Source organism: Lissotriton helveticus, chromosome 11, assembly GCF_964261635.1.
Source record: "Lissotriton helveticus chromosome 11, aLisHel1.1, whole genome shotgun sequence".
NCBI classification, from domain to species: Eukaryota; Metazoa; Chordata; class Amphibia; order Caudata; family Salamandridae; genus Lissotriton; species Lissotriton helveticus.
In genome coordinates, this window is record NC_136072.1 from 67,838,268 (window position 1) to 67,863,221 (window position 24,954).

Below are 24,954 nucleotides of genomic sequence, written 5' to 3' on the forward strand. Positions count from 1 at the left end.
GGACACAATTTTTTTTTATTTTTTTTTAAAGACCTTTATTGCACATTGAAGTAAAAGAACACAGCACAAGGCCTACAACCTCTTGGGCCGGCCGCAACATCAGTGATCATTATGCAGTGTTGTACGCAACAGGACACAGCCTTGTAGCGGACAACCCTAGGGTCCGGCGGCGCAACACAGGGCAACGTGTGCAGGAGCAACCAAGTAACAAGTCCGGGAAATCACAGGTCTAGGTATTTTCAATTTTAATTCTGTAAGAAAACAAGCAGTGACAGGGGCGCTGAATATCAAACAGTACATCAGATGGCTACAAGTCATTATCCTGCCAAGTGGCACCATGTGGTCCGTAGTAACAGTCATAAACCATAAGTACAACCCCAGCCGGGGCGACTATGTGGTAGTGCAGTAGGTATGCTTCAGTGCACTATAGGCTGACACCTATGGAAATGAACTCAGCAAGAAAGAGCAAGCTGAGAAGCCAACTACTACGGGCTTCCGTACAGAAGTAGGGGCTACAGCCATGGCACAAATGACATGAACAGAAAACAAGCATTTACAATGCAATGGTTTCGCCTTTTGAAAAGTTTGAGCTATTGGCATTGTAAATGACAATTTTTATTTATGTGTTGGTTTTGAAAATAAATAAATAAATGGCGTTGTCATTTACAATGCCAATAGCTTAATCTCTCGCAAATGCGAGATCTATAGCATTTGCAATGCAATAGGTCGCGTATTTCGGTGAGATCTTTATTTTACGTTTACTCAAAGAGTTGCCTGTATACTGTGTAGTGTAGACGGCTCTGTGGCTGTCGGTTTCTGTGTCTTACGTGTAAACGTGGAGGGCTCTGTATTTATTTCTGAGACATTGTGAAGGTTTCTGTACGTGTGTGCACGTGGAGTTTTCTGCATATTACGTTTACATGTGGTCTGGAGGGATTAGTATTCTGCGCCTGCAAGTGTTGTTTTCTGTGCATTTATTTTACTTGTGGTCTGAGAGATCTGTATATTGTGTCTGCAAGTGACGGAATTTGCACATTATGATTACATGTCCTGCGATCACTGTGTGCACATGTGAAAGTTACTGTATATTATGTTTACATGTGGTCTGGGTGCCTCTGCATGTAGGTTACATGTGGTCTGGGTGTCTATGCATGTAGGTTTCTGTCTCACGTACACACATTTAAGGGATCTGTATATTATATTGTGTGCACTTGTTAAGCTTTCTGTGTGTGTACATATCGTGGAGGTTTTTGTATACTAGATTTGCATACGATCTGCAAAATGTGTCTGCATGTGTTGAGTTCTGTATATTGTGTTTACTTGTGGTCTGGAGACATCTCTGTGCATTGTGCCTAAACCTGGAGAAATCTATATATTGAGAATGAATGCAGGGAGACATGTATGTGGGAATGTGAGTGTTTCTGTATATAATATATTGTATGTACATGTGGTATGATGGGTGTGTACATCGTGTGTGCAACTGAAGATCACAGCAGATACATGTGGATTTTTTGTACTCTATAAGCATATGTGGAGGGATAGGTATATACGTAGAGTGAGTTGTAGACTTTGTTTAAATGTAGGGAAGCTGCATATTATTATGTATGTTTACATATGGGGGCTTAAGTGTGCTTCATTTTAAAGTTGACGATCACAGTTTTGAACGCATGTAGTTGGCTCTGAGAATTGTTTACACGTGGCTGGCTGAATATCAGTTACAAGCAGAGCGGGCCACGCTATCACACGTTGGGGGTTCTCGTGTTCTCGTTACACCGTGGGATTAGTGCATTTTGCTTGCACGAGCCCGCGGGATATTCTCTGTCTTGTGGACGCGTGGAAGGACAGAGAGAGGTCCTGCAACTCAGCACGGTACTTGCAAACGGTAACAGTGCGGTTACATTGTAGCTACTGGGTTCACGTCAGCAGTCATTCCTCGTGGATCGGATGTCAGTCAGGGCTGTGATTCAAGGGCCTCGGGGACAAAGCCGAGGACTTCGAATATTGGCAGAACAATGGGGCGGGGTAAATGCAAAAACGTACGCGTCGTTATGGAAGTTTTCCAATAGACTACTGAATTTAAATTAAAATATAACAGTTGAAAGCGAACACGAGTCTTAATTGGAATGTAAAGGAGGGTGGGGCTGGGAGGGGCGCAATACGAAACTAACCAAGGCGCACGTGGCGCTAGAGTGAACAGGATCCAAGACGTAGGGCCGGCCAGGGCGTCCAGGGCAGGCAGCTAAGCGTTCAGCGGAGGTGCACTGTTGTGTAAGTGCACAGGCTGCTAAAGTGTACAGGCACCTAAGCGTACAGGCTGCTCAAGTGTACATACATGAGAAAAGTGCAGGCGAGTTAGGGGCACAGACAAAGGTCCTATGCAGCTAAGGTGTACAGCGATCTAAGTGCACAGACTGCTAAAGTGTTCGTGCAGCTAAAGGTGTACAGCGATCTAAGTGCACAGACTGCTAAAGTGTTCGTGCAGCTAACGGTGTACAGCGATCTAAGTGCACAGACTGCTAAAGTGTTCAGGCAGCTAAAGGTGTACAGCGATCTAAGTGCACAGACTGCTAAAGTGTTCATGGAGCTCAAGGTGTACAGCGATCTAAGTGCACAGACTGCTAAAGTGTTCGTGCAGATAAAGGTGTACAGCGATCTAAGTGCACAGACTGCTAAAGTGTTCATGCAGCTCAAGGTGTACAGCAATCTAAGTGCACAGACTGCTAAAGTGTTCTTGCAGCTAAGGTGTACAGCGATCGAAGCGCAAAGGCTGCAACAGTGCACACACAGCTAAGGTGCATGTACGGGCAGTACCCTGTAGAGGCTGCTAAATCACGATAACAGTTTAGCTGTGAACCGGTTTCCCTGATTATGTTCCATTTTCCCGGTCATCGCCCGACAGACCCCCTCGGTTAACCGGCGGACTGCCCTCGGACAGCGGGACATGTTGTAAGGCGGAAGCCGGTGACAGGACCTGTCTTTAAAGTGCGAATATGTATTAATTTAATGGTATAGCTGGATGTCGTCTCTCATATTGTTTTTATTATACCCTAATTTACATTGTTTTCTCGAGTCCGCTTTCCGTCTGCTTTCCATCTGCCCTCCCTCCCCCATACCAATATTTATTCCTCCTTCTTCCCTCACTTTGTTACGTTTAATTGTGGGGGCTTTCGACCGCCCTTGATCTCTTAATCCTCATTCTACATTTGTTCTGTCCCGGACATGTACACCCCTCCCTTCGAGTCTAGCGATTCATAGATCCTCATTCTTCACACTGGTCACCAGCCCCCTGCCCGGGAAGACGCCTCGTGTCCTAGTATGGCTGCCCTGGGGGCAGAGCTGCAGACTTTAGAGCTGGTGAACCGGGTTCGAGCCTCGGCGTTGGCTCAGCAGCCTGTTATTCTGGGCAACTGGTCCTCAAATAAATTAAACAAGCACCTACGAGGACACGGGGGGGGGGCGGGAGAGGACACGGACGGCGGGAGGGGGGCGGGAGAGGACACGGACGGCGGGAGGGGGGCGGGAGAGAACACGGACGGCGGGAGGGGGGCGGGAGAGAACACGGACGGCGGGAGAGGACACGGATGGCGGGAGGGGGGCGGGAGAGGACACGGACGGCGGGAGAGGACACGGACGGCGGGAGGGGGGCGGGAGAGGACACGGACGGCGGGAGAGGACACGGACGGCAGGAGGGGGGCGGGAGAGGACACGGACGGCGGGAGGGGGGCGGGAGAGGACACGAACGGCGGGAGAGGACATGGACGGCGGGAGGGGGCGGGAGAGGACACGAACGGCGGGAGAGGACACGGACGGCGGGAGGGGGGGAAGGATCACGGCTCACGCACATTTCTAAACAAAATGCTCCTTACCTGATCGCCTCGTGGGAACTCGAATCTTGCAGCCAACTCCAACAACAGACACTTAGCAAAAGAAGAAAACAGGCGGACTCCAAAAAAAAAATAACACACACCCACCACCGTGATGGCGAACAGAAGTGGGTGGAGAGGGAAAAAATGTCGGGAACGCCCCCGAATCTGGTCCGTGAATGACGGACAGATCTGTGTTCCAATGGCTAGCCTCCATTTATGGAGCTAGCCAATGGGACAGGGGGGCGTATTCCAGAGTCCTTACTGAAATCAAGAGATTTCTCTGGAGGCGGAGCTTACGCTCCGTTCTCCAGGCGAAACCTAAAAAGGGGGAAAGAGAAAGGATAATAGGTGTGGTAAGACACTGGCGTGGCCAACTATTACTTGGTAGGTGGGCAATAAGGCGCCCAATGCGGGACAATCCCCCCGGTGCATCCCCCGAGTGAGTCCAATCAGGTATGGTAACATTGCAATGCACATTCAGTCCCGTCCACTAAAACAAGAACCTGAACACTAACAACCTAAACTATACAGAAAATAAAAAGACTGGATGGTGGAGGGAGAAGCCTAGCACGGGACCAAGATGGCCGCGTGATCGTGTAGCTCCGTAAGACCCGTTCCACTGTTCGTCTATCCTGCCACATATCCTGATACCCGAGGACCGTGTTCGATGGGGGAATAGTATTGCTGCGCCCTGGTGAAATTGCGGCTCGAAAGGCGTACTTCTACCCCCTCAAAACGTCGTCCGAAGTTTTGGGCCTCTCCGTCGCCTGGGCAGCGGACTCCGTTCTCAGAGGTTGCCGGGACCTAATGCGACAACAGCGGCAGTGTCTACCGGAAGTGGTGCCCCCTCCTGGAACCATCCCTAGGACCCACCTCTAATTGCTGGGCGCTTCTAAGTGGCTTTCCCTGCACGAATCAGCCGCCCTTTAGTTCGGTTCTTGGAGCATTGGAGAGGTGTGAAGTACTGTCGGAGGTGTTAACTAGTATGACAATCGACTGGTTTGCCTGAGTCCTCTTTTATCACCCTCCATGGCGGCGAGATCGGACTCCGAGAAACCCTCCACCAGGGGTGGCAGAGTCCAGAGATCGGTCCAGTCCAATAAACTGGACAGATATAGGCTCCCTAAGGGATCTCCTTGCGACCAGAGAAAACTTCCTGCAACCAAGACCACCTCCCCGAGTGTCGGCTCCGAGCCTTCATTGCAAGATATAATGGAGGTCGTCACCAGAATTGAGACATCTATGGTGACTAGAATGGATGCGCTTGACACCAAATTGGACTCGGTTAAGATCGACGTTAACCTTCTGCGTACAGACCACGCTAAAACTAGCGAAAAAGTGAAATCCCTCGACATCAAAACATCGAGCCTGGTAAATGACACCGCTGAGCTCCAGAGAGAGGTCCGGGCCTTACAAGCGGCACGGGAGGAGACCCGACGGCTGCTTTATGATTATGAGGGTCGTAATCGGCGCAACAACGTTCGCATTTTGGGTGTACCCGAAAATGCGGAAATGCGCACGCCTGATCTTTTCGTTGAAGACCTGATCCTTAACCACCTGAAGCCTAAGGGACTCAGCAAGTTTTTCACGGTGGAAAGGGCGCATAGAGTGCCGGGTGGGCCGCCGAAGGTGGGGGCGCCAGCAAGGCCCATGATTGCAAGGGTTCTGAACTTTCGGGACCGTGATGCCATTTTCAAGGCCTCGCGAACGGACGGCCCGCTACGGTATGAGAATGTTACCGTGTCCTTCTTTCCGGAATTTACGCAAGATGTACAGAGAATGCGTCAGAGTTTCCTCCAAGTCAAGCGGAGGTTGAGAGATAAAGGGATTAAGTACTCTATGCTATATCCTGCTAAGCTACGAGTCGAAGCGAATGAGCGGACTTGGTTTTTTGATAATGCGGAGATGGCATCGGACTGGTTGGACACTGTTAGACCTGATGACACTGGAGAACAGCGACAGGACACTGAGGATGGTCGGCAGGGCCCAGAATGAGAGACTCCTGTATTAAGCGCTTGCTTGGTTTTTGATCGTGGGGGGGGGGGGGTTATGGCCTTTTATTATCGTGTAACTGTACTGATTTGGACTAAAAAGCTTGTTCTTTGGGACGATTCTTCTAGGGGATGGGTCAGGGGCTGCGTGGCAGGCTCCTCCTCTTCCTACTTTTAGTAACCATTGTTGGGCAGGGCGACAGGCACACTGCGAGTTGGGGTTGGGGCGTTGTCCTGATGCAGGGGTGCAGGGTGGGGGGAGGACTTCCGAGTGTGGGAGGAGGGTTGTTTGCTGTTGCTTGGTTTCGGTTTAGTTTTGAATTGCATTGGGTGTTGACGGATGTGAGTGTGCGTGAGGGAGTGGGGTGAATGTCTTGTTCCAATCAGTTTAAAAAATAAAAATAAAAAAAAAGACTGGATGGTGACATATGGTGTGTGTGTGCGCGACGCGTGCTAGCTAAGAGGCAGGTAGGGGGTCGACCGCATGTGGTGCCGGGGCAGCAGAGGGGGCCGCTCAGCGCGGCCAGTCGGATGTGCGACAGGGGCGACTGGGAGGGAGGGGGGGGTGAATGGGGAGGGAAAGAAGAGGGCGAGAGCAAGGGCGGGGAGGGGAGAGGGGGGAAAGTAGGCAACAGGGCACTCAGCACCCATCAGGGATCTAGACAATGTCCTGCTGAAGGCACGCTAGATGGTAAGCCGCCACGGCGTTATCCCATTCCTGCGCAATGGGGTACATACGTAGGTTCGCTGTCTCTTCCCTGTGCAGCGCTACACTCTCCGCCCTCGCCCAGTTATCAAAGGAGGTGCGCCAGTGAATCGCCCGGGGGGATGCGCTATTTTTCCATCGCTTGGTGATGAGGCGCTTCGCCGTTATCAGCCCCAGATCCCAGAACCGCGCCCGGACTTTCAGCAGTTTCGTTCGTTGAAAAAGCCCCAACAAACAAGCCTCCCACGTGCGTGGCAGGCTACCTCCCGTCGCTGCCGCCAATGTGCCAGTCACTGAGGTCCAGTAATCATGCAGAGCAGGGCACTCCCAGAGGACATGCAGCAGGTGCGCATCCACAAGTGTACACTTCGGACACGCCGAGGTGTTGAGGCCAAAGTAGCGGTTAAGTTTATCTGGAGAGAGGTACGAGCGGTGCACTATGTAGTACTGTATAATTTTAAAACGGGAGTTGCGTGGAATGTTAGTTGCCCCCGCCAGTACCCGTGCCCATTCCCTGTCGGTCCAGTCCCGGCCCCTGTACACCGCCCATTTGTCTCGAAGGCGTTGTGACGAGAATTGCGTATGTGTGTGTAATGCCTGGGCAAGCCAATGCACAATGTGGGAGCCATTGCCCATCACGTGGAGATACTGAATCAGTAGATGTGGTGGCAGTTCCTCCGACAGGTCACCCCAGGAACGCGCCAGCATGCGAACAAGAGCTGCGTGTGTCAGGAACTGCCCAGCAGGTAGTCCCGTATTAGCCGATCGATGGGACACAATATTGAGAAAAGATATCGACAGCTAAGTAAGTCTAGCTTGTATAAATCCATTCCACATATATGTACCTATAAGGTACATATATCTTCAAAATATGTAGATGTGGAATTAGGACTAGTAAATCTATACTTCCCTATGTGCACTTACCTTTCGATACTTTGTCCCTTGTTATTCTGTCCTCAATATTCTTGTACCACGATATCCTGAGGTTTGATATTTAGCAGTACAAACCTAGGTGAAGGGATTAAGCCATCTCCTACTAATAAATAACAGTAGGTTGGACACAAGCAACAGGTCTGCACATCTGGTGTAATGTCCCAGTGGCTTATCAAATGTGTCAGCAGCCCTGAGGCAAGTGAAGAAAATGCCCCATACCCATGAGGAGGGTACTGTGGGCTCCACAAACACCTTGGATCCCCTGCCTTTGCATCAGCTCAATTAATGGCATCTAGCCTGTTGTGACATACTTTAGCCTAAAACTACACTGTTTGACCTTATCTGAGAGTCCCGGCTTAGCCTACACCTGCACACAGGTTGAATGGCTTGTGTAAAACAATGTGATTGCAGGGTGTTGTAGTGGCTACCAGACATGACTGTCTCTTGCAATTGACCGCTCCAGATCAAATGGAAAAATGATGCATAGTTGTTTCTTATAACTTATATTGCTGTAGTCAAGACCCATATAATTAGCAAAAATATTCATGAGTCCAAAGTGGCAGCTCTGAATGCAACTTTTAAAAATAATGTTTTACTGTACAAAAAATGGACAACCACTTTGGCAATTTTCCCAGACACTACTTTTAACAACCCCTTTAGCTCATTTAAAGGCTCCCTGATTTCTCACTCAAGCAATTTCTGATTATGCTTGTTATGTAATTAAATGTATCCTTGTTCATTTGCTTATAAACATCCCCAAGCCAATACCTCTAAAGCGAGGCATACGTTTGTGATTGTATCATGTATTAATTTGAAGTGTGGCTCGACAGCCCAGTTGTCTGCAAGACATAATATTACCAGACTTTTAAAACACGCCTAGTGTTGAGTTTGTCTTGACCTAGAGGAGTTCCCTCTTACTCATGTTATTGCATATTTGGTGTATAATTCTGCCTTCCAGGAAGTGCTTCAATTGGAATACACGAGGGAATATTTTACATCTGAAAAGTACACTCAGTCATGACACTCCTTATCAAATTCAGTTTGTTATCTCCTGTACTCTATACAGAAATCACAAAATCTTTGCTTCTTTTGTCCCAGAATTGGCAGCGCCACTAGGACAGATTCAATGCAATAACCAGCACTTGTGGATTAGAAAAATGTAATCAGAATTTGCGAATGCCTGTGTTTATATGTGTTGGCCCATTAAAGCCTGACCTATGGATGTATGTCAGTACAACGTGATCTTTTAGATCGCGGTACTTGACAACGCGGGCATTACAACAAAAGTTGTTACAACATCTTGCGTTGGAGGGCGCGGATTTTGGAATCTTATAATTTTATATTCCAACACCAGTCCACGTAACAGTAGGGAAGGTGTTGGAATATAAAATTACAACATTCCTTGCCCAACAGCGCCATCCAGCGCAAGTCGTAGTAACGACTTGCGTTGTAATGGCAGCGTTATAAAGGCACTGCGGTGTAAACACCGCGTTCTAAACGATGTTTCCCTGACCTATTGGCTTTGCCAATGCCTGTTGTGTTCTTAAAGTTGTGGATACAATAGCAGCGTTTGGTACTGTTCTCCATATTTATCTTTTATTTATACTGCATTATAAACTGCATACATGTGAGGCACACTTATGCCCTCTGGGGCCATGTTAGTTTTTATATTATAAAGAAAATAATAAAAGTAGAGAGAACTGTATTACCATGGGTACTTATAAAACCTGAATCTGAACTGGTGTCAACAGGGATTGTGCTTTGCAGCGGGAGAGGGCTTTGGGCAGTGGCCTTTATATACACAGTATTTTTTTAATTACTTTTCTAAAACAAGGTTTATTATGTATTGCAAAAGTTACATGTCACTGACTTCCCAACATGTATTGGTGTTTGGTCTTAACACATTGCTGCTCCTTTATCAGTCCAGCTCTCCTTTATCAGCTTTAAATAACTGTACATCTCTAAAGAATGGGAAACAATCTAGCATTGTAGTCTGCTTCTAAGAGCTATATTTGTGTTACAGATTCTCCACAGGAGTTATACACCTGAGTCATAGGTGAGGGACTAGAACAAGGGAGAGTACATTTAAAGGCTGATATAGCCAGAGGAAGACTGCTATATCTCTGATAGAAAATTTGTTGGACTTGTCATCCTTGGCGTGGTTTCACCAGACTTTTTGCCTCCTGACCTCCTGTGCTGCGGACTTTATTTTTGCTGGCGTTAGGATTCTGGGCACTTTACCACTGCTAACCAGTGCTAAAGTGCATAATCTCTGTACTCTAAACATGGTAACATTGGCTTATCCACAATTGGCATACTTAATTTACCTGTAAGTCCCTAGTAGAAGTGCACTATGTGTGCCCAGGTAGTGGCGGCTGACACTGATAAAGACTAGTGGGGCGGGAGGAGGGGGCGCGAGGTGGGGAGAGGAGGCCATCACGAATCGCGGGGGAGCATGCGGAAGCGAGGGTTTAATCATTAAAAAAAAAAGACTTAGCTGTTGCTGCCAGCTGCCTCGCTCGCCTCTGCTGCCAGTTCCTGGTCCCAGCAGTCCCTGGGACAGCATCACAGACTCCCCATCCAATCCCTTCACTGCTCTCAAGCATGAGAGCAGCGTGGGGATTAGCCTGAGTGGGCTTGATTAACGCTTGCTCAGACACAGGAAGTCTGTGCTGTTTTTCCAGCCCAGCTGTGCAGTACAGCTGGGTTGTAGAAACCTAAGTGCGCATGTCAGTTTGGACGGCCTATGACTGCCGGCCAAACTGACTTGCGCACTTAAAAGTGCACATCTACCACTCCTCCTCCCACCTTCCATGGTCCGTCCCCGCTCCTCCCTGCACACGCTGGCTCAGCCAGCAGCTGAAAAATAAAACAATAGTAACATTTGATTTTATTTTTCAGCTGCTGACTCTGAGCCAGTGGGCTGGCGCTCCTCCGCCATTGCGGTGGAGCCGCCGCTGTGCTCAGGGCTGGTTAATTAAATGCTACTAGTGGACCTGCAGCACTGAACACCCACTCAGTAGCCCTTTAAAGATGGCTCAGGACTGCCACGGCAGAGACAGCGTGTGCAGTTCAAACTGCCTTTTTGACCTGGCAAGTTAACCAACTTGCCAGGCCCAAAATCTTCCCTTATATTCAATAAAAGTCAGGCAGGTCTGAGGGCAGGGTGCAGTTTCAAAGACTTAAAAAACAGGGATTCAAAAACACCTACTCCCAAAATTGAACCAGACATATATGTACACAATTGAATATGTTTTAAATTTGCATATCCAGACGAACTCACTCCCCATCTAATGTAGGACTAGGTTAATATTTTACTCAAACTCCACAAATGCCTGATTGTGAGTGCAGGTGAAAGACAATATTTTGGTGGGAGATATTTATGTAGCAGAGATATTTTGGAAGTCAATTTTTGTTGAGTCTTTGCTTTTACAGTGTATCTTTTTTCAGCTGCTTCCTTCCTTGGCTTCTCTCTTAATATTACTTCCACTGCAAAGGATTGCGCTTTATCGAATAATTCAGTGACCGTGAACGATTCTACATCAGCTGCCTGAAGGCACCTTGATCCGCCAGGAGTTTATTCTCAGCTTCCTCTTTCCTTCACCAATGGATTTTACGGCAAACCATTCGTAGAAATTGTCTTGGCTCATGGCAACTGCCTGTTCTTGTCAGAACTAGTTTTGCTCCAAGACTGAGGTATTAGTGACCAGAACCAAGCTGACTCTTGGGCCCAAACACGACTGCTACTTTGTGGCCCCTGTGCACAAGAGAAGTGCCACAAGAGAATTTTGAACAAAGGAAAAAATATTCTCATGATCCAGTAGTTCCCATTATCTTTCATGTCAATGGTTAGAATATTTTTCAATAATTTTGACCATTCACCCATTTCATATTTGCTGTGGCTTGTTTTATAGATGCTCCTGCCTACACGTACATTATGGTATCTTGTAACTGTGTTTATTCACTGCGGATGCCTTCACTACCATTCCCACAGATGTCTGTTCCTGTTAAGGAACCCTTGCCACTACTTGGTGAATGCACCCAGGAGGCAATGATTCCCCCAGTGCTCATTTCAGGAGAGGCAAAAGGACAAATGTCTTGAGCCACTCAGCCCACCCAGTGTATGTCTTTCTAAACAGGCTACAATGGGCATGGAGCATCCTCCCGGATCGATGCCTAGCTACTTAAAAGAGAGTGCTCTTATTGGGGCACCGCGCAAGAGAGAGAGCAGAAAGAATCCATCTTGGGAGGACACAGAGGCTTGAAGCACCACATTCCTTTGAATCCACCTACTGAGGTGATGTTGCTTTTTAGGGGGAAAGAAATGGAGATGAAGCATCCCTTGACCCACCAATCCACCTATTCGGATGATCTCACTCGTGAAATGACACAAAGGGGCAATGCATGTGTCAGTCCAACTATTTGTAGACTGTTGCTCTTGAGGAGGCAAGAAGAACCGCCCCGGCTTGAAAATCCACCTACCTGGATGATGTTGCTGTTGGAGCTCTTGGAATCCGCGCTCACGTACAGGCTGAAGAAAGGGGAGGACCGATATGTTCCTGAGACGGTTTTGAGAACCTCCATGAAGTTCCCTCTGTTCCAAGATCCTGTGATGTTCCATCCGCCTATCTAGAGAAGACAAGATCGGTGTCAGGACACATGCCAGGCTGGGAGAAGCACAAAGAATTTGAACATATCCCAGAGAGCTCTGCTGCCCCTACCAAAGTAAAGGATTTCTTTTGTCTTCGTCTTTCATAGAAGGCGTACTATGGTTATGAAGATTTGGTTATTTTTCTGTTTACTTTAAGATGTGTGATAAGGCTGTCAGTTGCAGGCAACTTTTAGATGCTGGTCTACGTATGACATGTGATTTTCCTGTTGTCTACCATGCCTATCTCTGCCTAACAAGACTAAGTACGATATATACAGCACAACCTGAATAAGTACAATATACACAGTTGTTCTTTGCGAAAGCCATTCTATCACATTTCTTCATGAACTAGAGCAATCATTAACCTGCTATTTCCAAGGAATCTCAGTGTGCTGTATAAACTTTTGAACTAAAACTGATGTTTGAGCCCTGAAGAAGTCTCGGTGTTTGAGACGAAACGCGTTGGCTAAGAACGGAACTCCACAGATGTTCTTGGATTTTCTTGCCTGTCTTGGATTATCACAATAAAGAATTTGAATCAGAAAACTCAACAATGGTCCGGCCTTATTTATTATAAGATTTTGAACTTTTACTGAGAAGAACAGAGACTGCTAATTAACATTTCTCAGATGGGTGATGATTCCATATTGGTCATTGCAACTTTACAGTCACTTTGATGAGATGGGACATTTCTAGGGAATCAGAGGGGTTCCCTCCAATTCACTGAAAACTGGGGTGTCTTTGTGAGGACACAGTTGTGGACAACCTGTGCTTCATGCAGTTCAGGACTTACATGGATTTGCAGAGCTGTGAAAAATATTCTCTACACTGGGATATCAATGGGTGTTGTATATCTAGAATTAAGTGAATTGGGAGCCTCTTAGATAACCAAGAGTCAGTAATGCAATTGGAAGAGGGCACTGCCAGGCTGAGGGCCTATTGGAAGAGCCGTGGGTAAGATCTCGATCAGAGGGCGTTGCAAGTAAAGACTGAGGCGCTTAGGTGGAGGGTGAGGTTAAAATACTAGACTATCAGAGGGTGCAGAAAATCAGGCCTACGTTGCATTAATGAAAATGTGTGTGCAAGGCCTCAGTGCTCAAATATTGCAGGCCAGGTCTGAGGAGCATTATTAGAAGTGGGAGAGTAAGGCATCAATATTAAACTACCCCAGGACCTGCAGGTAAGGACAGAGGAGCTTTGGAAGTGCTCCCACTTAATCTTAGAACTGTAATAACAATCACAGCTCTGTGTTTGTGTATGAATCACCAAACTGGAACAACTCAGACTCCTGCAGTACAGACACTGGGCCTGGATCTCATTAATGCAATAGCAGGTTACCTAGGCTTGGTTGAGATGCTCTGTGAGAGCTGCAGGTCTGTCCCAGGGCTTGGGTCACAGGATGTGGGCATGCAAGGACTGGCTGACAAGCATTGGTACAGCTCTGCTAAGTTGCGTCACAGCGCAAGAGCAGAGTGTTCATCAAATCACGCCTGAGGAGAGTTGGCAGAGTGTGTCTGGGCCTTAATATGCACTCAGAACTATGGGCCAGATATTACCAATGCTGTGTCTGTGAGAAAATGCTTTAGTACCTATGGGCCTATGAGGGTCCCTTGAGTCACTTAAGGTGGTGGAGCTCAGGGTAGTTAGAGGTCTATTGACTGAGCTGTGAAGGATGTAAATGATTAGCAAGAAGTTCTAATACTCAGTACAGGGGTGAGTTGCCAGGGTTGTTTGTGGATCACATCCATGGAATATCAGGGGTGAATCAGGTGGGAAGAGAGGGGCACTGGTGGATCTGGTGGGTGGTCTCAGAGAACAGGCCAGGGTGGAGGGCACAGGGGACATCAGGCACAAGGGCTTAACCGCGGAATGGTAGAACGTGCTGCAAGGGAAACGCATAGTCGCAAATAACCTCTCCCGGTCAATGCTCAGAAAGCATCTGGTGCAGTGTGCCTGGGAGCAGGGGGTCACCCTTGTCAATCTGTTCATGTGCCGGGGGGGGGGGGGGGGGGTTCACACTTGTCAATCAGCCCATGTGCCTAGGAGGGGGGGTCACACTTGTCAATCAGCCCATGTGCTTAGGAGGGGGGTCATACTTATCAATCAGCCCATGTGCCTAGGAGGGGGGGTCACACTTGTCAATCTGTTCATGTGCCTAGGATAGGGGGTCACACTTAGCAATCAGCCCATGTGCCTGGGAGCAGGGAACCACACTTGTCAATCAGCACGTATGCCTGGGCGCAGGGGGTCACCCTTGTCAATCTGTTCATGTGCCTAGGAGGGGGGAGGGGATCACACTTATCAATCAGCCCGTGAGCCTGGGAGCATGGGTCACCCTTGTCCATCTGTTCATGTGCCTTGGTGGGGGGGGGTCACACTTAGCAATCAGCTCGTATACCTTGCAACAGGGGGTCACACTGACCTTATCAATTAGCTCATGCTCCTGGGAGCAGAGGGTCACATTTGTCAATCAGCTCGTGTGCCTGGGAGCAGGGGGTCACACTGACCTTGTCAATTAGCTCGTGAACCTGGGAGCAGGGAGTTACACTTGTTAATCAGCTCGTGTGCCTGGGAGCAGGGGGTCACACTGACCTTGTCAATTAGCTCGTGAACCTTGGAGCAGGGAGTTACACTTGTGAATCAGCTCGTGTGCCTGGGAGCAGGGGGTCACACTGACCTTGTCAATCAGCTCGTGTGCCTGGAAGCAGGGGTCACACTGACCTTGTCAATCATATTGTGCGCCTGGGAGCAGGGTTCACACTGACCTTGTCAATCAGCTTGTGTGCCTGGGAGCAGGGGTCACACTGACCTTGTCAATCAGCTTGTGTCTCAAGGAGCAAGGGTCACACTGCCCTTGTCAATCAGCTAGTGTATCCGGGAGCAGGGGTCACACTGACCTTGTCAATCAGCTTGTGTGCCTGGGAGCAGGGGTCACACTGAACTTGTCAATCAGCTTGTGTCTCTGGGAGCAGGGGTCACACTGACCTTGTTAATCAGCTTGAGTCTCTGGGAGCAGGGGTCACACTGACCTTTTCAATTAGCTTGTGCCTCTGAGAGCAGGGGTCACACTGACCTTGTCAATTAGCTTGTGCCTCTGGGAGCAGGGGTCACACTGACCTTGTCAATCAGCTCGATCAGTGGTTTTGCCCCCAGCTCCTCAATCTTCGGCTCCTTCAGGCAGGAGAGGTAGAAGCGTCTCGTCTTTGTTTCGGCCTCGCTGCTGGAGTTGAAGGTGGCATTCTCTGTGGGTGAGACCAGGGCACGCGTTAATGAACATGGGAAGACCATGGAAATCCAAGCGCTTCGAAGAAAAGACATGAACCTAATGAACACCCACAGACCCATGGCTAGCTCACTGCATGGGAAAGCAAAATAACAACACCAGTTTCCATAGGCCCACTAAGAGAAGCTACTCACTTCTTCAATTGTCTCAAGCAAAAAGTCCCCCCAACCTTGGCAGCTCTCAACTAAGTGCAACACCCCTTTTTGGCAGCCATTAGACAACAATGACACCCAAATTCAGGGGCCATCAAATAACTAAGCCACACAGATACAGCAACCATTAAACAAGAAGACATCCTTTTTCAGCAGGGTTTCCAGATGTTTTTGAGGGGCCCAGGGCATAACATTTGGTGAGAGCCTCCTAGCTCGGGGGAGGGGGCGGGGGGGGTGAAAAAGTCTCCAAAATGCAAGAGGTGAAATCCATTTTTTTTTGTTTGCCTGTCCAATGAAATTGGGTTAAAAAAAATTTAAATCTCTACAGGCAAACTAAATAAATTGGTGGATTTCTTGCAGAATTCACAAAAACACTTGTGTTTGGGCTGCCTGCACCTCAAGGGGCTTACTAATGGCGTGCAGAGAGGTGTGAGGTGTCCAGACCAATCCCCACTGAATGGCTGATGTTACACTCCAGGCATCTCTGTCGCTGCACCTTAATCCTCTGCTGCAGCCCATTCGGCCATCGCAGTCCTGAAGCCCACAGGGCTCTGTCAGTGCACGTCAATCCTCACCCGCAACAGTCCAGCTAATCGAGCACCGAGAGGACTTGCTGTGAGATTTCACCTCTCTCCTTCCCGCAAGACTCCAGGTCACAGGGGCTCTGTTGTGCCTGCCCTGAGCTACTTTCACCACTTTGGAACATTCTAGTACTCAGTATAAGTTCAGTCTAGTTGACCTCAATGCATTACAACACCTAAAAACAATTATTTTTAAAGGTCCAGGACTAGAATCGCCTAGTTACAATATGCATATCAGCCGAGACGTAAAGCACCCCTGACACTTCATGTCTAATCCTGCACAGAGCTGTTACCCCAACCTTGACTTGGGCACACCTTGGAAACCTAGAACTGGCACCCACATACATCTTCACAATGCACTGTAATATGTCCCAAATATTTAGCAGTAAAATTAATAGGTATCCAGGAAACGAATAGCAATTGTACATTGACAACAGGATGTGGGAGCACACCGCCGACCTCTCAGGCAAGGTTCGCCCCTGGCATTCTGGGAAATGCTGTAGTCTCTTGTAGCTCGCTCCAATATTTTCGAGTATTTCACCAAGGTTGGCGCCGATAGTGCTGATCTCTAGACACGTGTTTCTGGTTTATTAACCGTCATCAGTAGAGAATACAGTCTTGTATTTTGGGGTTTAGTGAGTAGGCTGCCAAACATTATATCAGGTCCGGTACCTCTCACTGGCACGCAGATGCTTCATCCACGAGCTTGCTGGGAGGTGAAGCGGTGTGCTCACACCCCTGTTCCTGCCTGATAGTACTCCCGTGAGTCATTGAGCTAACGAGTTTGTGGATGAAGCACCTGCATGCCAGTGAGAGGTATCTGACCTGAGAAAGATGTTGGCAGCCTACTCAGCAAACCCCACATTTGAAAGACTGTAATCTCTACTGATGACGGTTAAAGAACCAGAAACACGTGTCTAGAGATCAGCACTGTCTGCGCCAACTGTGCCGAAACACTCGAACACTCTTGAAGCAAGCAAGTAACTAAAACTGCATTTACCACAATGCCAGGGGCGTACCTTGCTGGGAGGTGAAGCTGTGTGCTCCCACCCCTGTTCCTGAGCAATTGTACATTGTCGCATAATAAAATAATAAAACACTTTAGATTTAGAGTAAGAGCACTTTCTTTAGAAATGAAGGCCAAGCCGTTGCCATGTTTTTTGGCTCTTCAATATAATTTTGGGTGTTTTACACAAGTAAAGTCCTAAATCTGCAATTCATTTCTGGAAAACAAAAAAGCCAATGGTCTCAGTGTGCAGGGAGTTTTCGCCTCACATGGTGCGCCTACGCATAGAATATATGCATCAGGGCAACTGCCCACAGGAAGTGGATAGATGCCTGAAAGGCTGGGGCCCTGGTGGTCATAGCTCACCAGCAGTGCTTAATTTAAGCCAGTGGTTTCCTGTGCTCCTCACTGGCACTAAATTGTCAACACCTGCACGTATGACAGTCTGTTACATGGTGGCGCTGTTTACCAATTTTGTGAGGAACATAACAACAGTTGGTTAATAATTCTATGTACATTAAAAATGACTGATACCTGCCACCCAAAGCTATAAAATAGCTTGGGTGGCAGGTATTAGTTATTTTTAATGTATAAAAAGTCTGAATTGTCATTAGTAGCGCAATGGGTGGTGCAAGCTGCTGTGGTTTCCTGACACGGGCCCTGGCACACATTTCATTACAAATTAAGTACTGGTCACCGGCTCTGCATGGCCACAGGCAAAGCTGGCAGAGGCTCCACCTTCGGTCCATCAGCGGTTCCACCACCTATAAATGAGGAAGGAAAATGGTGCAGTGGAAGAATAGATGATTTATGGTGGTTCTCCAAATCTCTCAAATTCAATTCAATTCATGGCATTTGTAAAGCGCACAGCTACCTCTGAGGAGTTGTCCAGTCACAAAATTCTAAATGACTGAATAGGACATTAGGGGATGGTTTCATCCAACTTTCCAAAGTGTTTATGTAAGAATAAGACCTTGTCATATGTGTGCAGAGATCCACAATAGCTGATGTGAGGGGACTTGATTTGTGACTTCACTACTCTACACCCAATGGGAATGGATCACCTAGAAGCTTTGACTCCTGAGTCACTACTCCAACCGGTCCTTCTCCAACCACCCCGGCTCACCTAGCAGGTGCTTCATGATGGCCTGGTTCTGGTCCCAGATGCTGTTGAAGGTGTTCCAGCGAGAGCGTCCATCAGGGAGGGGGTTACGCTTGATCCAACCCCCACAGGCATACTGGTAGAAGTCATCGCAGGGGTTCACCTCACGATCCAGGGCCTCCAGAATCTTACTGGCTACGGTGATGCAGGCTTCGCTCAGGCACGTGGTGTGGGAGGGATCTGTGCGGTGGAAAGAAGGAGCGAGAAGAGAGGGATCGGGAGAGAGAGAGCGAGAGAGAGAGAGAGGCATATTGAGACGTTTTCTCAAGGTTTACTTCTCCACAGTACCTAAACACTATTGGTAGCCATGTTGGAAATGTTTGAAGGACTGTAATGCTGAAGCTGGATTTTGGCACTTTGTATAGAAAGGTGAGTTTGAGGATGGTAACATGTCCCTACTTTAACCCCTTCGCTGCGGCGGCTATTCCGCCGCAGCGCTAAGGGGGAGGCGGGGCCACGCGGCGATCCCGTGCTCGTGACGGAACCGCTCCGTCACGGCCCTCGGGTGAGCTGTGCTTGTGACGGAACGGATCCGTCACGGACCCGCCCACCCATTAGAACGTCAGCACAGGCGCGGAATTCGCGCCGCGAAGGCGCCGCGAGCGGGCCGTGACGGAACCGTTCCGTCACCAGCACCAGCCCACCCGAGGCTCGTGACGGAACGGTTCCGTCACGAGCATGGGAGGGGTTAAACACCTTTACTTCCCCCATACCTTTAAGTCATCTCCTGCACTTCAACCTGATTCTATTTTGCTCCCATCCATACCACAGAATTACCCTTTACTTTGCACCCTTTACTGTGTCCCACTTTCACTTTCACTTCATTCCACAATGCTAACCCTAAAGTGTAACATAATGCGAACCAATTCCCTAAGCTGCACTTATTTCCTTTCCTTTTTAAACAGCACTTTCATTCAGCACTTTCATTAACCATAAATATAAATAAATAATATCATTTTAAAGTACTTAAACTGCTGTTGTCTTATTCTAATGCTAACCCTAATCAGGGGTAGTGAAAGTGACATCACACACCTTTTGATCATTGATGACATCCAAGGGTTGACCCCTTGTCCTGCCTATGGCTCAACAAGGGACCTCTACTTGCTGTATATAGAGTAGTGGATATGCAAGAACGTATGTGGGGTTCCCAGACCATGTTCATTTTCTGCACCTGGGGGTGTCTTCATGAACCTTGACCCCAAGGTGAGTAGGTGTAGTGAAGCAGCAGTGACTTCCATGCTTATTGTACTTCTAATGTTAATCAATACTCTATAATCAATTCACATGAGCAACCCAAATTAAATTAACATATATGAAAAGGAATTCTTGCCCTAGCCCTTAATCATAGAAAAACTGTGGAGTTGTTCGTGGGATCTGGAAATTAGTTTACAAAACCTTTTTAGAAAAAAATAAATTGGGAACCAATAATGTCCCCCATCTGAGTGGTCAACCTAGATATGAAGTTGAGATGTTATGGGTAATGTGGCAAGAATACCACAAATCCCTCAAATGTGGCAAGTCTGGCCTTTACACCTTGGAAGTCCAGGCTGTATTGAATTTCTTATGAAGTGATGTTGTCCCAGATACAAAGGGACTTCCAGCCACAATATTTAAGGCCAATGTTCTCTTATAGTCACAGATTCTGCCTCTACTAAACAGAAACTTTTCCTGACAGCAGATGGGTGGTCATTATTAATGCCACTTTATAATCTTTTAGATGTAGAGGGCACATGTTTTGTGAATTTTATTCACAAAGAACTGGAGGCATCGGCCTCTAGCTAAGGCCTAATTCTATATTTTGGAATCGGATCCCAGCGTCGATGCAGCATAACATTTTATTTACTAGCGCTTTTGTTACTTATACCAAAAAGGTTCCACAAATGAGAATCTCCTCCATGCTGCATTTATCGATTATGCAACTGCCTTCTATTGTATTGGCAGGTGGAGATTATGGGGAAAATTGATAAATTGGGGATCCCACAGTCTTTTCTTAAAACTTTATACTCACAGATAAAGGTTAGAGCTAGACTATCCACAGTCATGGTTGTCTCTGATAAGATATTCATCGATAAATGCCTTAAGCGGGGCTGCATTCTTGCACATTTACTTTTTAACTTATATCCGGTGGACTTATTATAGGCCCTTTGTGAAGCGAATACGTTCCTCCCTAAAACATCTGGACAAATGCTGGATGTACTCCAGAATGCAGATGATACAGTGATTTGGGCCCAGGTCCCTTGTGGGCGGCAGCTTTGCATTGCTACTAGCAAATAACCCAAGAATTATCGAAGCTAAGACCAATATACTAGTTTAGGGCTGAAGGACAACAACAAAAAGCCACTGGCACTTAGAAGGCATGCTGTTGGAACGTGCAAATAGTTGGCAGGCCCCTCTTGTTTACAAATGTTGCATTTAGTTGGAATTAAGTTTAATCCTACTCTCACACATGGCTTGATAGTTCTCTAAGGCAGTGATGTTTAAGCTGTGGTCCAGTGACCCCGGGGGACCTGCGACTGTTTAGAAAATTAAAAAATATTAATAATATTGACTGAATAATTAAGTGTATGTAAATTAAGAAGCAAAATGTATTATTGAAAATGTTAAAAAGTTCTGTAAATGTGAAGGAATTTGAAATCGGAGGCAAAAAAAATATGTAAAAAATATATAAAAAAGGTATTAACAGATCTACCAACTCAGTCACCATGTCACATGATTTTGTCTCCCTTTTAGAAAAATGTGGGGAGTTTTTATATAGCTTGAACTAGACCCGAGACATTGGGTATCAGAGCGCTTTACATGAGCACCAGCTTTGTTACAGATGGACACATTCATTTTTAGGTAGAGTATTCAAGACCTCTTGTATATACTTTAGTATTTACTTATATGTGTATGTACTTTGTGGGCTCTGGAGATCATCCCTAGGACTTGTCTGCTTCCGCTTAGGGACTTTTTTTCTATTTAATTGCTTTTATTTAACTGTCTTGATAGAAAACGACCAGTAGAGGTCAGTAAAATACCAGAATTGCTTTCTACCTGTTCAACTGCCTCTATTTGTCCTGAAAGAAAACAACCAGTAGAGGTCAGTAAAATACTAGAATTGCTTTCTGCTGAGGGACTTTCTTTTTTTAATTTTTCTGGCAACTGCCTCTATTTAACTCTCTTGGTAGAAAACGACCAGCAGAGGTCAGTAAAATACCAGAATCACTTTAGCAATCTCTAGATTCCAGTCAATAAAAATTGTCTTCTACGAGCACTCATAGACAATAATATTTTTTTCAAATCTTGTATTTTCAGTAATATGACCACCGAAGGCCCTGATTTTATATTAAAAACAGAGCTTTGGACTCTACCATTTTCCGCTGAAAGGCAATATTTCTCTCCATGTGTTTCCATACCTGGCGTATCACGCAGTTTGGTGCTTACTTTCCCTCCATGTTAAAGAACAGGAGATGTTTCAGCACCCAGGCTAATGTGCTGCATAGCTAATTACATATAAGGTCCCAAAGGCGAGACCGATTGCATTGCAAATGCTTGGTTTTTTTTTGTTAGGCACGGGGAGATTACGTGATTTGCCAAGGATCACAGGATGTTGAGCATGCACATTACAAATCATTGGCTAAAGGGGCAAACTAAGTTCAGGTTGATACAAGGTATGTTGAGCTTTGCTGCCGACACTCAAACCCGGTTCCCCAGCTTCGAAGTCGACCGCTCTAGCTGTAAGGCTACATCCTCTCCCCTATCGCGGTCACACAGTGAGGAGTGGAAATCACATGGTGGCAGGGAAAATGAGCTGAAAACCACTGTAAGCAGTTCATTTCCAGCTCTCTTTCGGAGGCAGCCAGCAGCCGATGCTCATTAAGTGATGGGAAAACACCCCAGGACATCAGCGACAGTCTCTATGACCCTTAGTTTTTTTTCTTACAGGAGGGAGTGGCAGGCATGGTGAGGGGCAGAGTGCATCTTAGGTAGCTCTCAGCAGGAGGCCTCACTCCCTTCAAGGCCCTGCATCCCCCCCCACACACACACACAGTGAAATTCATTTGTAAGTTGGCAGGTATGGATTAATCTGTAGGGCTAGTGCAAGAGCATCTAACGGAATATAGTATGGACAATGAGCGGTCTCAATTCAATTTAGAAAGTATCCAACATTCCTATTAAAATTAAAGGTTTGGTATTTTTATATTTGTTCTTGAATTAAACAAAATATTTAATTATTTATGTATTTGTTTGATGAATGCACGTTTCTGCATTTTCTTCAGTATTGTTTTGCAGTTCAAATCATCGAAAATGCCTGGGTCCGGGTCCCCTGCTTACAGAAATGAATCAGTGGGGTTCTTCGTATTCCACTAATGATTCAGTGCAGGTCCCTTTTGATGAAACAAGCTGAACTCGCATGCTTTCAGAAGGATATATTGGAGTTGGGTGCAAGGAGACACTCCTGGATGGCGCATAGCTTATATGAGTTTCTCTTGAAGTAAAAACATAGGGCACACCTATTCATTTTCAATCAAAAGAGAACATGAATGAAATGTAGGTTCTGTTTGATTCCTCTCAGAGATTTTCGATACGGGAGGTTAAACCGAGTAAGAGACTCTATTTGTCGTCAACGTGTTTTGATGGAGAAGTAGCTGATCCACAAACCATGTTTTGGGGAAAAATTGAATATAGGTGAATGACAACTTTTAAGATCATGTTTTTACATCTAAGCATATGAAAATGTCAAGAAGTGGTCAAGATATGTTTGCTGGGATTTGACCTCCCAATTGACTGGAAGATTTTTTAAATGTATGTCGATTGCTTTTAGAAAAGTTCTGACACCGGTGGTAGACATTTTTACTTTAGGTGGTAGATATTTTTACTTGAAGTTGAAAACTCAATTACGCCTGAACAACAGCCCATAGTGCTAAGATGTAGATTTTAAGTGTGATGATTAAAAAAAAAATTACAATAACATTTTACTTTACTAATTCTAAATAAAATTATATGGAAATAAGAAAATCAAAAACCTTATTCTAACCCTAGTGAAAACCGTAGCATTAATTTTAATTACGTAATAATTGTATACCTTTATTTTAATTCACTAATAATAACACTAACTACATCATTTAATTATATTAAATACTAATAATATAACATTATTGCAGCACTATCACTGATCCTGAATTAATATTAATCATGTTAATTTGCAATTGATGACAATAGTGCTAATCTGAACCCTGACTTTAAATGAAACCCTAACCTTAAAGAACATTATTATAAATTATTTAAAAATAATGTAGTGACAACCCTAATTATACTCACCTTTAAAGTCATTTTTCTAATGGTTAGGGCAAAGTGATGGTTTGGATTGGCCAATACGATTAAGTAAATGTGTAGATGAAGTAAAGGAACAACTTGTCTAACAACGTAATGACGGCAGAGTATATTTTGGACATTGTTCTGCTAGCTAACATTAAGCGACTTGGGGCCATATGTATGAAGCCAATTTGCGATCGCAAACGGTGAAATTCGCAGAATGGCAGCGTTTGCGTTCGCAAATTAGCAGTGTGCAATGTAGCACACAAGAACCCGCCTCGCAAAATAAGGAATCGCAAATTTTGCAATTCCTTATTTTTCGATTACATTTACGGAATCGCAAATTGCGATTCCTTAAATGCAATGTAAGAAGCACAAAAGAAAGTGCGATTTGGCCTTAAGGAATCACAAATTACAACCAACTTCAAGCTGGTGGTAAATTGCGCTTTCACTTAAAAATGCATTATTTTCCATTTTTTAAATTGCCATGTGGCACACATACATGCTCTTAGGGCATGTATGTGTGCCACATGTGCACACATGCACATTTCAGGGGTGCAACAGGGTGTCCTTTTGACACCCTGGCACCCTTGAAATTGCATTCGCAATTTGCGATTCTCTAATTGCTAATCGCAAATTGAGAATGCCTTCCCATTCATTTCTATGGGCGTCCTGGCCCATAGGAATGAATGGGGAGGTATTCCTTATTTGTGAATCTCAATTTGCGATTCGCAAATAAGGAATATGTGGGATTCGCAAAATCATTAGAAAATCCCACACAAATTGCATTTTGCGATTCTCAAATTGCAATTAGCTGAAAATCACAATTTGAGAATCGCAAAACTCTATTTTCATACATATGGCCCTGAGTTTCCATAATTTCACAACCAAATGTTAAGTCTGACCACACCTCCAAAGTCAGGGGAAGTATCTTATATTCAGTGCCTATGATCTTATATTTGATGGCCTAGTTAGTGTTCACATCCCACTAAGCACGTCATGAGCGGCACCAAGAATTTGGAACGCCCTACCTCCTAGCATCAGAAAAATCTCTTCTACACCACTATTTGAAAGGGAAGGAAAATCATTCCTGATGAGCAATTTCCTTCCTTAATTCCGCATATGCCTCACTGTATGGGGCACTACTCTCACACGGGCCATTTCACTGACTTGCAAGGCACTGATCCAGTCCACTACTTCAAACTGTTCTACACTCCCCTTAATGACTCCCTCGCCTCTATGACTTACTTGTACCCGAACTTGTTCCTACTGCTCAGAACAAATCATCCCGTTTTATCGCTTCTGCTACCTGCCGAACCTTGCTAACA

At 46.1% G+C, this 24,954-nt stretch overlaps 1 protein-coding gene across 1 annotated transcript in view; it reads right to left on the reverse strand.

Annotated features, from left to right (window-relative positions):
- Positions 1–24,954, reverse strand: part of ECE2 (endothelin converting enzyme 2) — a 309,525-nt gene that overhangs the window by 54,211 nt on the left and 230,360 nt on the right. Inside the window, exons 4-6 of the mRNA XM_078667332.1 lie at positions 18,296–18,511; positions 15,265–15,389; positions 11,979–12,125 (exon numbers count right to left, since the gene is read on the reverse strand). Coding sequence (XP_078523458.1) covers positions 11,979–12,125; positions 15,265–15,389; positions 18,296–18,511 — 488 coding nt within the window. The remainder of the gene's footprint in view (positions 1–11,978; positions 12,126–15,264; positions 15,390–18,295; positions 18,512–24,954) is intronic.